General features: G+C 41.3%; 2 protein-coding genes across 4 annotated transcripts in view; one reads left to right on the top strand and one right to left on the bottom strand.

Moving 5' to 3' along the window:
• Positions 1–3,866: 3,866 nt before the first annotated feature.
• PURG (purine rich element binding protein G) overlaps positions 3,867–14,725 on the bottom strand; it is a 228,491-nt gene continuing 217,632 nt past the window's right edge. Inside the window, exons 2-3 of one of the 3 annotated variants that reach the window (XM_082205132.1) lie at positions 9,160–9,468; positions 3,867–7,848 (exon numbers count right to left, since the gene is read on the bottom strand). In XM_082205132.1, the coding sequence (XP_082061258.1) occupies positions 6,822–7,835 (1,014 nt within the window). In that variant the 5' untranslated portion in view covers positions 7,836–7,848; positions 9,160–9,468 and the 3' untranslated portion in view covers positions 3,867–6,821. Of the gene's footprint in view, positions 7,849–9,159; positions 9,553–14,725 lie in introns of those variants that run through there. The other 2 variants (XM_082205131.1, XM_082205133.1) reach the window with 2 other exon arrangements.
• WRN (WRN RecQ like helicase) overlaps positions 9,653–14,725 on the top strand; it is a 57,882-nt gene continuing 52,809 nt past the window's right edge. The window contains exons 1-4 of the mRNA XM_082204563.1: positions 9,653–9,776; positions 11,170–11,266; positions 11,860–11,975; positions 12,482–12,627. Of these exons, the coding sequence (XP_082060689.1) occupies positions 11,204–11,266; positions 11,860–11,975; positions 12,482–12,627 (325 nt within the window). The 5' untranslated portion in view covers positions 9,653–9,776; positions 11,170–11,203. The remainder of the gene's footprint in view (positions 9,777–11,169; positions 11,267–11,859; positions 11,976–12,481; positions 12,628–14,725) is intronic.

The raw sequence follows: 14,725 nt of genomic DNA, 5'->3' as shown, positions 1-14,725 counted from the left end.
TATCAGATCTACAGACTTAAGATTCAGAGTGGCTCTGGAAGTAGTGTTAGCGTAAAAACCTACACGTAGGATTGCTCTCAAAATTAACCTTGTTTTGCAAAACCACAGCAAAAACCCACTCACATAAAAATCCTCAATGGCGGTAATGAAATAATTTCAAAAAATAGTGTCAGGATTGCAATTTTCATATACATACAGTATTAAGAAAATCTCCTGCACTTCCTTTACATGCAGATTCAAATAATGACTTGCGGACATTCACTAAAAAATGTCTGTTACCATGTCATCAAACTTTACTGAACCACTTGACGATTACCATACTATATGTCAGTGGAAATTCCAAAACTGTTAAACTAGCTTGAATTGGTTTGTATATAATTCTCAGGAAAAGTTCAGCTGTACTAGGTCTGTTCTAAATTATGTTTTGGATGACTGGGAATAAGTCCTCTGCTCATGCACTCTCTTATCTCACTAGTTAAGTCAAGAGTAGAAAGAGAAACAATTACCTGGTTAGGGCAAGCGACATCATGCTGGAGCATCCAAACCAGAGAGCTATACTATGCACAAACTCACAATTAATGATAAAACCTCCAGCTGAAAACCAGAATTTTACTCTTCAAACTGATCATGAAAAGGGAGGATAGTGTGTACAGCAGAGGTGGCTAACCTGTGGCCCCCCAGAAGTTGTTGGACTCCAACTTCCATCAGCCCCAGGCAGCATGGACAATAGCTGAGGGTGATGACAGTTGTAGTCCAACATCTACAGGGGCAAATGTTAACTATCCCTGCTATAAACCATTGTTGCTCAGGGTTGAAAGGAGTTGTGCACCAACAATATGACTCTTTTTTGGGTTGGGCGATTGGAAACATGACATCTGAGCCAAGTTTATTTGTTAACAGCAAAAAGTTGCTTAGAGAGAGAAGCCTATAGATTCTTCAGCTAGCATAATATCAGAAGGGCGTTTTTCTAGCTTAAAAAAACAGAAAATACCTAGGTATGGAATGTCACATGTTTTCATTCCACTTCAACCAAATAAAATATTTACTCCAGTTCTTTACTATTACAAAATGTATTTAGGAAATAAAAGTGATTCTGGAAACAATGAAATGGAAAAAGCAAATTTCATTTTGGACATTGCAACAAGGATGATGATGAAAATGTTTTACGTGCACATACAAATGAATTTGAACCAGTATGTTGCGATTATAAAGAGCTTAATTTAATCAAACTGCAGCTAATCTACAGCAAGAGCTAAATAATAAACTAAATATATTGCTACTACACAAATTGCTATAGTTTCAATTAACATGGTTATCAATAAATGATCATCGGTCCTTCCTGAACCTTGCTGGTTCTCTTCCCTATGGAGTTTTTAAGCCACTTTATTAAACAATTTAAAAATGTAAAAAAGTTCACTAACAAGCATATAACGTTAAAAGCTCCTACCAATCTGCATCCAAATAAAATATCATGGGTGAGAACAGGCATCCACTCATGCAGTGGGTCCCCCCCCTCTTCCTCCATTAGCCCCTCTGTGTGCCCCTAAAACTTGTTCCATATGGTTGAAGGATCCTCTGGAACAGATTTAGGGGGCAGGCTGTGGATGGAGAGGGGAGAAGAAAAACCAAAAGTCCTACTGCATGAGCAGCTTTCCATTGTGCAAATGGGTGTATATCACTGATGTTGCCCCATGCGGATATAGTATTTTGGATCGTTCTTAAATATCAGCACTATTTTGAGACTTGCAGTTCAACTATTACACGAAACACTATGGTGTTCCTCCCTAAAGCTTCGCTCTACAGCTCCCATCAGTTCTAAGCAGCTATGCCAGTGGTCAAGGATGACAGAAGCTGTAGCCCAAAAACACCCGGAGGGCATCAGGTTGAGGAAGGCTACACTATAGCATCCAATATTACACCTTCACTCTGCACTTTACAACCTCATCTTATATTTTAAGAAGCATTTTTGCTGCTATTTTTCTTTCAACTCTACTGAGAGGCCTGCCTCCCTGTGTTTTTTTTTAAAAAAGTTTTCTTTTGAAAATATGGGGTAACTCATAAATTAAACAGTTTGGTGAGCTAAACATTTACCTGAAATTTCTGTTAGTACAAAAGTTGAATTTTAGATCCTATTTTTAAATTCAGAAATTCAGATAGAGATTTCAGGGTCAAAGGCTTAATATATAATAATGGGTGATACTCAACCATCATTCTGAGACCAGACCAACTGAAATCAATAGGTTTACTTTGAGTTTGATTAACATTGGATATCAGCCAACATGCATATGGTAAAGATATAATCACTGCAAATATCTTATTAGATATATTAAGGGTGATATTCCAATTGTGTCTGACCGCTAGCTGAACAGAATTTCCTTTTCTCTCATACCTGGCAGACCCCCAGATATTCACCAAATCCGCTTCCAAGGGTTGGGAGAGGCTTTGGAGCAGATCTGAAGTGGGACCTGAGGGGGTGCAATAGGGAGGATAGGGGAAATTCTGCTTGGCAACACTGGGTACCACCCTAAATCTTAGAACCGATTCACACTGTCCTTTTTTCCCTTTATGCAAGAGCTTACAAACTGCTCTGGGGTATACACTTGTTGGTTTATTATCAGAACATATATGTTACTTTTCCTCTTGTGAGTTTGGGCTGGCATCTAGATAAGGATGGGTAAGGTGCTACTATCATCAGCCTGTTCACAGAAATCTAAACCTAGGTTTAGCAATGTTAAAGAAGAGACTTTGTTCGTTTTGACGTGGAAGGGCGTGCTGCTGATGAATGGAAGATGGAATGTGCTATAATTTGTGTGCAAACACAAAGCATGTGATTCTCATATTTTAACGATATGGTCCCCTTAAACAGGGCTTTTTTTCAGCCGGAACTCAGTTCTGGCACCTCTTAGGTGGGCTTCATTGCCATTATAAGAGAACAAGGGAAGCGTTCATGGTGAGTTCCGGCACCATTTTTTTCTAGAAAAATAACACTGCCCATAACATATTAATTGCAAATTTAACTAAATTGAAAACCTTAAGAAAATTTCCTTGGAATACGATTGGAGAATTACCGTAGTCTATCTACCCGATACTTTTAAGCTACTACAACAGTAACACTACTCATGTGTGAGAGAAATGGACAGAGAGAAACTGGTCCTTAGAACAGCAGATTCTTAAGAAAAAATAAGTTTTAATATTGAGATACACATATGATGTCACTATGAAATAGTATCTCCATCTTCATTTCTAGTTTTTAAATCTGTCTGGTTTTGACACATTAGATATCTTTTATCCCACTCTTTTAAGTATAGGAATAAGAATGGTTTTTCTGCATCTTTTTTCATCAAACTTACTTGCTTTTCAGTTAGTGTAATGTGCTATAAATTTTCACAGAATTGGTGCAAAGTACAGCCATTTTAACTGTCCTGCGGAACTCACTTGTACAACTGTTTTGTGATAACAACTTTCTAGGTTTGTACTTCAGCAAAAGAGAGGCTACATTATATGAGATATAGCCAGCACACGTCACCTACTACCAACCTGGTGTAAACCACATAACATTTAGTCCCCAAAAAGGACTCTTGATGGAAGGAAGAGGAATTATGTGACAACACTGCAAAACTACAGATAGGACAAAGTTATTTAACCCACATCTGCAGCAGCTGCAGTAATAAGTTACTTAAAAATCTATTGAAGTATCTGAGTTTCAGAAATGTTGATTATTCAAATCCAGTGAGAAATGTACTCAATATTTCTGAAAAAAAACAGGCCACTAATATTTTGAAATTAATTTCAAAGTGGTGCCTGTTCTACTCAATCATGCCAGTGTAATTTGATCTAATCCATAAAATAGATCACTGACAGACATATATGCAGAAAGCCATTTTTATACTGATTTAGAGTATAATATTGAAACACACTGTACCAGACCTGTAGCAGAAATGTGCTTCTATTATTTATAAAATATAAAGTGCATTATTATCAAAATCACAAAACTGACAGACTTTCTGTCTGGACCATAGTTTTAAAAGAGAGGTCAGGGCTTTACTGTAAAATTCTCTCATGAGAACAGATAATTCAAGAGGTACAAATTGATTTTATCCACCCGGCCCTCCTAGATTTGTTTTTGGCCACGCTTTTTAGTGCAAATAAGCTTGTGTTTTTCTCAAGTTTAAGGGACATGGCATTTTTGGGGTGCAAAGAATAGTTCTTTACATTATAACAGACCCTTCTGCAAACACTACATGTTATTGCCACTCTCCAAAGATGGGGATGTACTGCCAGGTGTAAAAAGAATCTATTTCCCAAATTACCATTTAAGCTCCGAGCTTTGTAAATTGACTATATAACCCTTGGATATGGCAATATGAAAGAAGCAGTTGCTTCCAATGGATAAGCCAAAATCACTGTATACTGTATATAGTAGATGGCCACTTTACAGCTCATGTGTAGTCAGTCTCAGATGCTCACATGTGCATTTCATCAGTGCTTTTTTCCTTAAAAAATGTTTAGGGGTACTCTCATTTTGACTCAAGAAAATCACCATTTTATAGTTTAAATTGGGGGAAATAAATACAGTAAATAGACGAAAGTACAAAGATTCACAAAATGTTTAGGGTTATGAGTCCCCCTGTGTTCCCCAAGAAAAAAAGCACTGCATTTAATTAAGGGCATAGTTGATCTGAAGAAGACAACAACCTGCCCCTGTAAACAGATGAAAATGGGGAAACAGATGGAATGGGGATACAGAAATTTGGAGTGGGGTTGAGTACAGAATCCATGGCAAAATCCAGAAAACAGGATTTAGATACAATGATGCAAAATTGCACATGCCAGTGTATAAACAAATATAAATTCTGACTGAAGCGTAAAGATACCACTTCACAGCTATTTCCTTTTTAAAAACAGGGGAAATGCCTTTTTTTGACAACCAGTTAGACAATTTGTATACTTTTATCAATTAAAAGTTTATATGAAGAATGCAGGATATTTCAGTGAACCATATTTAACAGCATAGGATAAAGTTGCCATAAAATTCCAATAAAAACGTATTGACTGATCTAAGAATTAAACATGTTGCATACTGAGGGGGAAGGGGAAGTTCCTCATAGTGAGACGAGAGTTGTGAGAATGTGAGCATCAGGAGTTTCTACATTCATGGATCCTGTATTTTGGAATCCAACACTACTACCATTACTATAGGCATTGGGACGTGCAGCACCAAATCAGCAATATGGTAATTTAGGCTTAGACAACTCACTATAATTTTAAAACATCACAAACAGTACATAGAACTCTTTCATTCAGATGTCTAATTTCCACCCCCAGAACATCTCTTAGTATACTTTTATACTAAGATGAATGTATAACCTTTCAATGATATCATGGCCCAGTAGGCCACTACTAATTAAAATAACCAAATTGGAAATCTTAGTTTTAGGTTTGACATTACTCATTAATTGTTATTTCTGAAACTAGACCAAACACTGAATAGGTCCACTTTTTATATATTGGGAAACTCACCTAAAACAGTGAAATTAAAGTCCATACATCTTTCCCCCCCTTCTCTGTCACAACTGTAACACACATTTCTAAAGTTCCTTTGGTGATTTTGGTGCAAGTTCACTTTTTTCTTTTCTTTATCAATAATCAACACAGAATTCTCCATTCATCATCTTGGTATTTTTTAAAAAATCTTCTCATGATTGGAACTCTTGTCTCTAGATATTGCTCTACAGATCAAGATGTAACTCTACAGCATTAAGCTGGAGGATCATGGGTTAATGATTTAACAAAAGAAGAAGTGCAGATTGTGGCCTGCAATAATAATATAGATTTGAAATGTAAGATTTAAGGGAAGTGCTGATAGCTGTTATTGAATGCTTCAACTGCATCAGTGTGAAATTAGAGATCTGTTTTGTACCAGTTAAGTGATGCACCAAAATCTCTCAAAGCATTTTCATAAAGTATAAAGATAAAAACAACATTATTCTACTACTTTTCCACACCACATATTTAACCTCCTTATTTTGAATTTTAATTCCAACTGTAACCACCTACTAAAGTCCCACATCACAGCAACTTGCTGGAGCCCCTTAACACCACAAATACAAAAATAGCTTTCGAAATGTTGCAACATTATTTAAATAAAACTCTCCTCACATGATGTAAGCAGTCCATACAAATGGATGATTCATGATAAACATTACTCTCAAACAATCAAACATGGATTTATATTGTTGGGACACTTAAAATTAATAGGTTATCATAAAATTAGGTAACCATGAAATTACTGGCCAATACACTATAGAGGTTTGATCCCCCCCTCCCCCACGCTTCCAAGGTTTTTACCATAAAGTGACCAGCAGATAGTTATTCAAAGATACCTTTCCCAATACAAGTATTTAAAATTTAAAGATCAGTTTTGGTCATAAATGCTCTATGGTTAGTATTAGAAGACATTAATTCAATCTGCCTTACTTATATCATGTTACACTGCAACACAAACCTGATACAGATTCCTTTAAAGGTCGTAATAAGAGATTTAGCGCTATTATACACAAGTAGTCTTTGAAGACCATGAAATTATTGGAATTTTCAGAATCATTGGGTGGTTAACTATTCTCGACTATTCTGATAGAAATCACAGAGATATTACTGGGTATAATTTAATATGACAACCAAACCCTTGTAATATGTTATATATTGGTGTTATCTAACAACAGGGAAGAACTTACAAAAAGAAAGGCATCTTCTTCCAACAACTACGTATCAGTATCTGTAGCCAATTTTCTATTTTGTTTCTTGGCCCGTTGAAATACATTCTAATCAAGACCCTCTTGTTCTTCACCACTGTCCCCTCTTGTATCCATTCTTTTCTCTTTATGGCCATTGTAAATTCTCCTCATCTCCTCTTCATACTTGATAAAGTTTTCCCCAAATCTTGTCCATGCTTTGTATGGGACAGTGATGGTGTTACGGTAGGGAGGCCTCACTTCACTTACCTTCAAAAAAATACCGTACCTGTTGGACCCCACATCAAAGTAGAACCTCTTGTTGTCCACCCTGAAGGAGGTCCCTTCTGGGAGTTCAGGAGGCTCATCACCTCCGCTCCTCCTTTCTTCTATGTCTCCTTCACCATACTCTTCAATGAGCTGGACCAAAGCATCCCTGAACTCAATCATCCCCTGTGCTGGAAGGACAATAGTTTGTTCCTGTCCCAAACTGTGACCAAAATATCCTATCATGCCTGGTCCTCTAATCAAGGTTTGTCTAATCCGTAAGAAACGTCCACGTTGGTTCTCCTTCAGGTCTAGGTAATACTTCCTATTGTCTCTTTCAATATACTCAGTTTTTAAGACGCTGTGAAGATGCTCTTCTGAGCCAACTGATGCTGGAGGTGATGGTGGGTGATGGTGTTGCCGTCGTCTTGAATCTTGCTCTTTGCCATTACCGTGATCATTCCGATGACTCTGGCTGCCTTTTAGGCCCAAATGGGCATAGTGCTCTATGAAATCTCCCAGACAATCCTTTAGCTCAGAAGCTACTGACAAGGAGAGAGTCAGCTTGCTTTTCCTGATATTGTCCTGCCTGCCTCTTCCTATCCAGACTTCTGCTATCTTCAGAAAGCGGCCTCGGGAACTCTGTTTCACATCCAAATAAAACCTCTTTTTTTGGATGTCCACTCTTTTGGAGGCCAGCTCCTGGATCTCCATGCAGCCCGCCTGAGAAGAGGAGGCAGGATAATGATACTGCTGCTGGGACTGGGAGTAAATGCTCCTGTGTAGGCCAGAGCCCCCCACACTCCTTCCTCCTCCTCCTCCTCTGCCTCTCTCCATCTTTACCAATCAACTGAAAACAACAAATATATGACAAAGATGCATAACACCATAGATATCCAGCATGCCTATTCTGCTTTCCCGGCAATAGCCTCTCTGTACATAATTAATTTCACTAGAAAGTTGCTCCTGTAACACTCCTCTTGCCTTTTATTCCAACCCACAGTACTGTGGGGAGCTAGGGAGAGAGAAACAGAGCCCGTTCAACCCATAATAGCTATGGATGTTACAAGGGGCAGGGAGGGATTTGGAACCTTTCCTGACAGGGATGCATTGTGGTAAAAGCTTCACATGCAAAATTTCTGAAGGTTATTAATAATGTTAAAGAGAGAGCATAAATCTTAAAAGAGAAAAGCGGTGATGTAGGGCTGCCATCCCCCTGCCCACCTTCACTGGCCCTGCTTGTGCCTTAAATAGCTTCCTGGCATATAGAAACTTTCGCCAGCTTTTCCTGGTGAAGGGACTATTATTTAGAAGACATCTGATCACAGCCCTGTATTGGGAAGTTTTTAATGTTTGACATTTTACTATGTTTTTTACATGTTTTGTAAGCCGTCCAGAGTGGCTGGGGGAAACCCAGCCAGATGGGACAGGTAATAATAATAATAATAATAATAATAATAATATATGATAGAATAGCCTTCATTTGCTGAATTTCAGCATGTCAGGACTGGGATAGCTCAGCTGGCACAGCACAAGGGTCAAGAGTTTCAGGGTGGTGGGTTCGAGCCCCACGTTGGGCAAAATATTCCTGCATCGCAGGATGGCGGGACTAGGATGATCCTCCTTGCCCCTTCCAGCTCTATGATTCTAGGATACAGGATCAGGGCTAGCAAAAAAGAAAGAAAAGGTAACCCTATACCAGCGCCCCTCTTCTGAAATTTCTGCATGTGCTGCTGCTGCCGCCGTTCAAGGCACAAGGTAGCATGCATGCCCTTTGTTGGGGATGCAGGATAAGGGGAAACCCCTGGAATAAAGGCCTGCAAAAAAATAAATATTGCCACCCTTCCCGATTACGGGCCTTCCCGCCACCACAAGCCTCTCTAACTGCTCGGCTGTCTCCCCCCCCCCCCCGCCGCCGCCCTCGGCAACAGCCTCCCAGGGTCAAAGCCAACCCCGCTTTTTCTACCTGCGGGAGCAACCCCCACCCCTCCACCTGACACAGCAGGGGACTGTTCCCACGGACACCCCCCCTCGTCTCCTCAGGCCGACGGACGCGGCGCTCTCCGTGCTGTGGGGGGGGGGATGGGGAGGGAAGGATCGCCCGCCGCCATGACACGCAGGCGAGGCGGGCGAGGAGGGAGCCAGGCGAGGGGATACTTACTCCATCTCGTCAGCCGCTCCTCGCCTCCTTCCTTCCTTCCTCGCTCGCCAGCTAGCCAGTCAGCCGCCGCTGGCCCCCGCAGCGCTCGCCTTCCCCGCGCTGCCGCCCGCAGGGAGCCGGAGAGGAGCATCCCCGGCCGGGCAGGTCCTACCGCCCGCCCGGCTCGCCTCCCGCCTCCCGCCGCCGCCTCAGGTCCGTTTCCTCCGCCGGGAAGCCCGGACGGAGCCCGCTCTCCGCGCCAGTGGACGGAAGGAGCAGGGCGACGAGCGGGGAGAGGGGCCCGGGGGTTCGTTTCCCGTCGTCCAAAGCCTACCGGCCTCCTCTCCCGCCTCCCCTCACAGAACCGCTAACTACAAGCCCCAGAATGCCGCGCGGGCGCCAGAGGCCGGCGGGCGCGGAAAGCGCTACGCGCATGCGTCTCACCTCATTTCACCTTCTGGAGTTGACAGCTGCGGAAAAGGGAGGGAGGGCGGGCGAAGGGATGGGCTGGAGTGGCGCGGTAAACGACGTCATTCGGTTGCGACAGTAGCGTCGGCGGCTTGTGACGGCTATTTAGCGGGTCTGGCGGGAAAGGTTGCTAGGATGAGGGTGAGGATCCCAAGGAAGGCTTAGATTAGGTGAGTTTTCCAACGCCGAGCCTCATTCGGACTGACAATGTCTATGACTGGGTTGAATAAGGTTGTATGTACACGCAGAAATTGATTGTGTAACTTCTGGGCCCTCTGCACTGGTTCCATACTCCCATAGTTACTTCAGTTTGCAATGTTGTTAGGCTGCACACCTATGCACTTACCTGGCAGTAAGTTATATTTTATAAAACGGGAGGAGGGCTTACTTCTGGGGAAACGTATAATATTTAATAATAATAATAGTAATAATAATAATAATATAAATTTATTATTTATACCCCGCCCATTTGGCTGGGCTTCCCCAGCCACTCTGGGCGGCTTTCAACAAAATACTAAAATACAGTAATTCAGCAAACATTAAAAGCTTCCCTAAACAGGGCTGTCTTCTGACTGTATTAGGCTGTAACATTACAAATATTCCTAAACACACTTTCTGTGGAATAAGTCCTTTTTACCTATGGAAACCTGTGAAACGCCCTCCCTTCAGATGTGAAGGAAATAAGCAGCTATCTTCTCTTAAAAGACATCTGAAGGCAGCCCTGTTTAGGGAAGTTTTTAATATTTAATGCTGTATTGTTTTTAACACTTGATTGGGAGCCGCCCAGAGTGGCTGGGGAAACTCAGCCAGATAGCGGGGTATAAATAATAAATTATTATAATATTATTATAACCTAACCGTGTCTACTTAGGAGTAAGTGTTATTAAATTTAATGGGGCTTATTCCCACATAAATGGGATTATGATTGCAATTTAACAGTTCCTCCTTTGAATATTTTACGGTTAAGCAATATATTTTCTTTATATTATTTGTTGTTGTTTAGTCATTTAGTCATTTCCGACTCTTCGTGACCCCATGGACCAGAGCACGCCAGGCACTTCTGCCTTTCACTGCCTCCTGCAGTTTAGTCAAAATCATGCTGGTAGTTTCGAGAACACTATCCAACCATCTCATCCTTTGTCATCTCCTTGTCATCTCCTTGTGCCCTCCATCTTTCCCAACATCAGGGTCTTTTCCAGGGAGTCTTCTCTTCTCATGAGGTGGCCAAAGTATTGGAGCCTCAGCTTCAGGATCTGTCCTTCCAGTGAGCACTCAGGGCTGATTTCCTTAAGAATGGATAGGTTTGATCTTCTTGCAGTCCATGGGACTCTCAAGAGTGTTCTCCAGCACCATAATTCAAAAGCATCAATTCTTCGGTGATCAGCCTTCTTTACAGTCCAGCTCTCACTTCCATACATCACTACTGGTTATATTTACTTATGCGGAAAACTTATATTCTGATTTCCCCCCAAATAACTGATTGGAATGGATTGACTTATGCCACACAAAGCATTTCAGATTAGACTCAGCCAAGTTGCATACTTGTTTTTTCTTCTATTCCAGTTAACATACAAATCCAAACAAATTTGATAAGAATATGGATTCTTCATCAAATAAGCTACCTCAGTGGATGACTGAACAGGCCAAAGGGGACAAAAAGGTAAGGAATGGGAATATGCTTGATTCACACAAGAGAACAAGAAGGAAAAAAACAGTAAAAAGTGGCAGACTCTGAAATGCAGCACTGATTGTACTTCTGTGTGCAGTTTCTAATTAGCAAATCACATAGAATTTTTCCATTTCACGAAAAAATGTAAAACTGCTGCATTTCTTAGATTTATTATGTCCCAAATAGTGTTGATGTTAGCTTGATACCATTGCTCATGAGGACTTGGGTGTTGTGATTGCATGACCTGAAAAGTATTCCAAAGCAACAGTCATCAGTGACTCTCCTTAAGGTTTGCAGGTTGAGTAGTGGAGATTGAGTTGATGACACGGCATGTGGTGACATAGCAAATAATCTCTGTGTTGGAAGATGTATATGTTTTATATATGCGTAGGGCAAAGCATTTTCTTGGTATGCACTGGATGCATTAACTTCTCTAATTACCTATCAACAGAAATTGTTGTGATGCTTTTGTAACCTGGACAAGAAGGCAAGCGCACTGTGACCTGTGCCAGTATGATTGATCTGAAAAACCATTTCTTAAACATCCTTTACAACAAGCTCTCTTTTGCACTTTTATGAACCAGAATAATCCAGTCCACCGGAGTGCCCTGGAAGACAACCTTCCGTTCTTAGAATTCCATGGTTCCGTTGTTTACAGCTATAATGCAAACGATTGTTCCTTACTCTCAGAGGATATTGCGTAAGAGACTGAAAGTTTAATTTAAACTGCTAACCCTATGGCATCTCATTTTTGTAAGCTGGAAAAAAAAATTATGTTCATTAGGCTGCTATAGACAAATCTGATCCAAATGTGGGAGCCACCTCCAAAATCTAGGAATAAGGGCCATTAATTGAAAGAGGTATGATGTCCTCAATGTTTCTCTCTCTCTCTCTCTCTCTCTCTCTCTCACACACACACACACACACACACACACAATGAATCAATCAATTAAAAAAATGAAGGACACCCCCCTTGCAAAGATTTATACAGTCTTTCATGTCAAGTTAGTACTAAGGATCCTTGCAAGTACTAGGTCTGGCACAGAACTGATAAAATAGTCATGCAGTATTTCTTGAAGGAAGAAAAGACACTAACAAATATTCCCTGTGCAAATCTATGCCCTCTAGGTTTAGAAAGGCTTGCTTCTGAATAATCCTGCACAGGATTGCACTGTACTAATCCTGTTAATACCTTTTATCTTCTAGTACAACCTTATCCTATGGAGCTGCATTAGGATTTGACATTGAATGGCCGCCATGCTACACTAAAGGGAAGGAGGGCAAAGTCGCTTTAGTCCAACTCTGCGGATCTGAACAAAAGTGCTATTTGTTTCACATCTCTTCTATGTCAAGTCAGTACTGTGTAGTTAATCTCTCAACAAATTGTACTTGTTAAGTTGTCCTTTCATCTAAGCTGTAGCTCAGTTTGAACACAATTTACCGTATTTTTTGCTCTATAAGACGCACCAGACCATAAAACGCACCTAGTTTCTGGAGGAGGAAAACAAGAAAAAAAATATTTTGAATCCCAGAAGCCAGAACAGCAAGAGGGATTGCTGCTTTCGCTGTGCAACGATTCCTCTTGCTGTTCTGGCTTCTGGGATAGCTGCGCAGCCTGCATTTGCTCCATAAGACTCACACACATTTCCCCTTACTTTTTAGGAGGGAAAAAGTGTGTCTTATAGAGCAAAAAATACGGTATTTTGTAAAGCAGCAAAAGGCCTGCTCTCACAATAGTAGGACGTTTTGTACCCTGGCAGTCCAAACTCTGTAACCAAGAAAAGCTGGACTTGCTTAACTTATGCAATGTGAGAACCATCTTGGTGGATTTCAGTGTTCAGGGAGGTTCTGTAATCCTTCCCACAGTGGAATACCGGTCAAATATATAACTCTATAGAACTGTACCATGCGGTTCTACTGCATATGTATAGTACAGATTCATGCTGAGTATTTTGCAGTTGTGGAGGGAGGGAAGTTCTCACTATGTCAAGTGTGATATCTACCTGTAGGGATCCTGATCTCCATGATACCTAGTGTGATAATCTGTAGCAAATCTGATCAGATTTCTTTTCAGGCAAAATATTGTTTTTATTGATGTGTAAACTGGAAAGTTCAGAGGTGTCAGTTTAGCACAACAATTTAAATTGCTTCATTCTGTTGAGGGAGGAGAGAGTAGGATTCTTAGTGCAGTTGGAATTTATCATGTCACAACATATCTCTGCCTGTACAGTTCCACTACTTTTCTTTCCCAGATCCAAAAGAAGCAATATCTGGGAATGGGCATTCAGTATTTTTCTGCTGTGTAGGGAAAGACATGCTCAAATTTCCTGCTACTGCTTTTCTTCGTTTCCAGGGCCTTCCAGGTCCAAAGTGGGGGCAGAAAAAATATATTATAGCAGCTACTTGTTGAAAGTGCTTTAAAAATTAATCCTTCTTCCCAGGGACCTCTGGGAATTGTAGTTCTCTGAGGGCAATATGGGTATTCTAACTCCTCTTTGAGGGACGCGGGTGGCGCTGTGGGTTAAACCACAGAGGCTAGGACTTGCCGATTAGAAGGTCGGCAGTTCGAATCCCCGCGACGGGGTGAGCTCCCGTTGCTCGATCCCTGCTCCTGCCAACCTAGCAGTTCAAAAGCATGCCAAAGTGCAAGTAGATAAATAGGTACCGCTCCTGCGGAAAGGTAAATGGCGTTTCTGTGTGCTGCTTTGGTTCGCCAGAGGCGGCTTGGTCATGCTGGCCACATGACCCGGAAGCTGTACGCCAGATCCCTCGGCCACTAAAGCGAGATGAGCGCCGGAACCCCAGAGTCATCCACGACTGGACCTAACAGTCAGGGGTCCCTTTACCTTTTTAACTCCTCCCTGCACTCTTGACAAACTATATTTCCCATGTTTCTTTGGGTGACGTCATGAATGTATAAAGTGGTATCGTAGTGCTTTAAATGCGGGGTGCTCATGGGACCAAAGCCTGTGTGGCTGTTCCTGAACCGGAAAGAAATTGTTTTGGCTGCAGCTTTCTGTTCCTAGCAAGGGATTTTTGGGGACACCAATTCCTCAGCTGCTGGTGTTTCTTCTCCTCACTTAAGTCAGGTTGTTTGGGGAGGTGACACTGGTTTCTTCACGCTCGTTTCTTTTGCTCCCACTGAGCCTGTGAACCAAAGCTCAGTGCTTCAGATTCAGTGCTATCCATTATGTATCAATGCATACACAGTACTTCAACTCTGTAGCTAATATTCATGTCTCCTATCTTTCTGGGCTGAACCTAAGTTCTTTTGAATTTGTGAGCTGTATCTCTAGATCAGCTGGTGAATATGATCAGAATTCTCTTGGAAGGAAGGGTGGGGTAAAAAAAATATGTAATGAAATATTCTGTTGTCTATTCAGCACTTCTAGCTGAAAATATCTTTTTTTTGGTGGGTAGGTAATTTAATGTATAGCTGAGGTGGTGCAT

The sequence above is a fragment of the Podarcis vaucheri genome (genome assembly GCF_965113315.1).
Source record: "Podarcis vaucheri genome assembly, chromosome: 17".
NCBI classification, from domain to species: domain Eukaryota; kingdom Metazoa; phylum Chordata; class Lepidosauria; order Squamata; family Lacertidae; genus Podarcis; species Podarcis vaucheri.
Note: the sequence above shows the minus strand (reverse complement) of the source record. Positions and strands in the feature narration are given on the sequence as shown.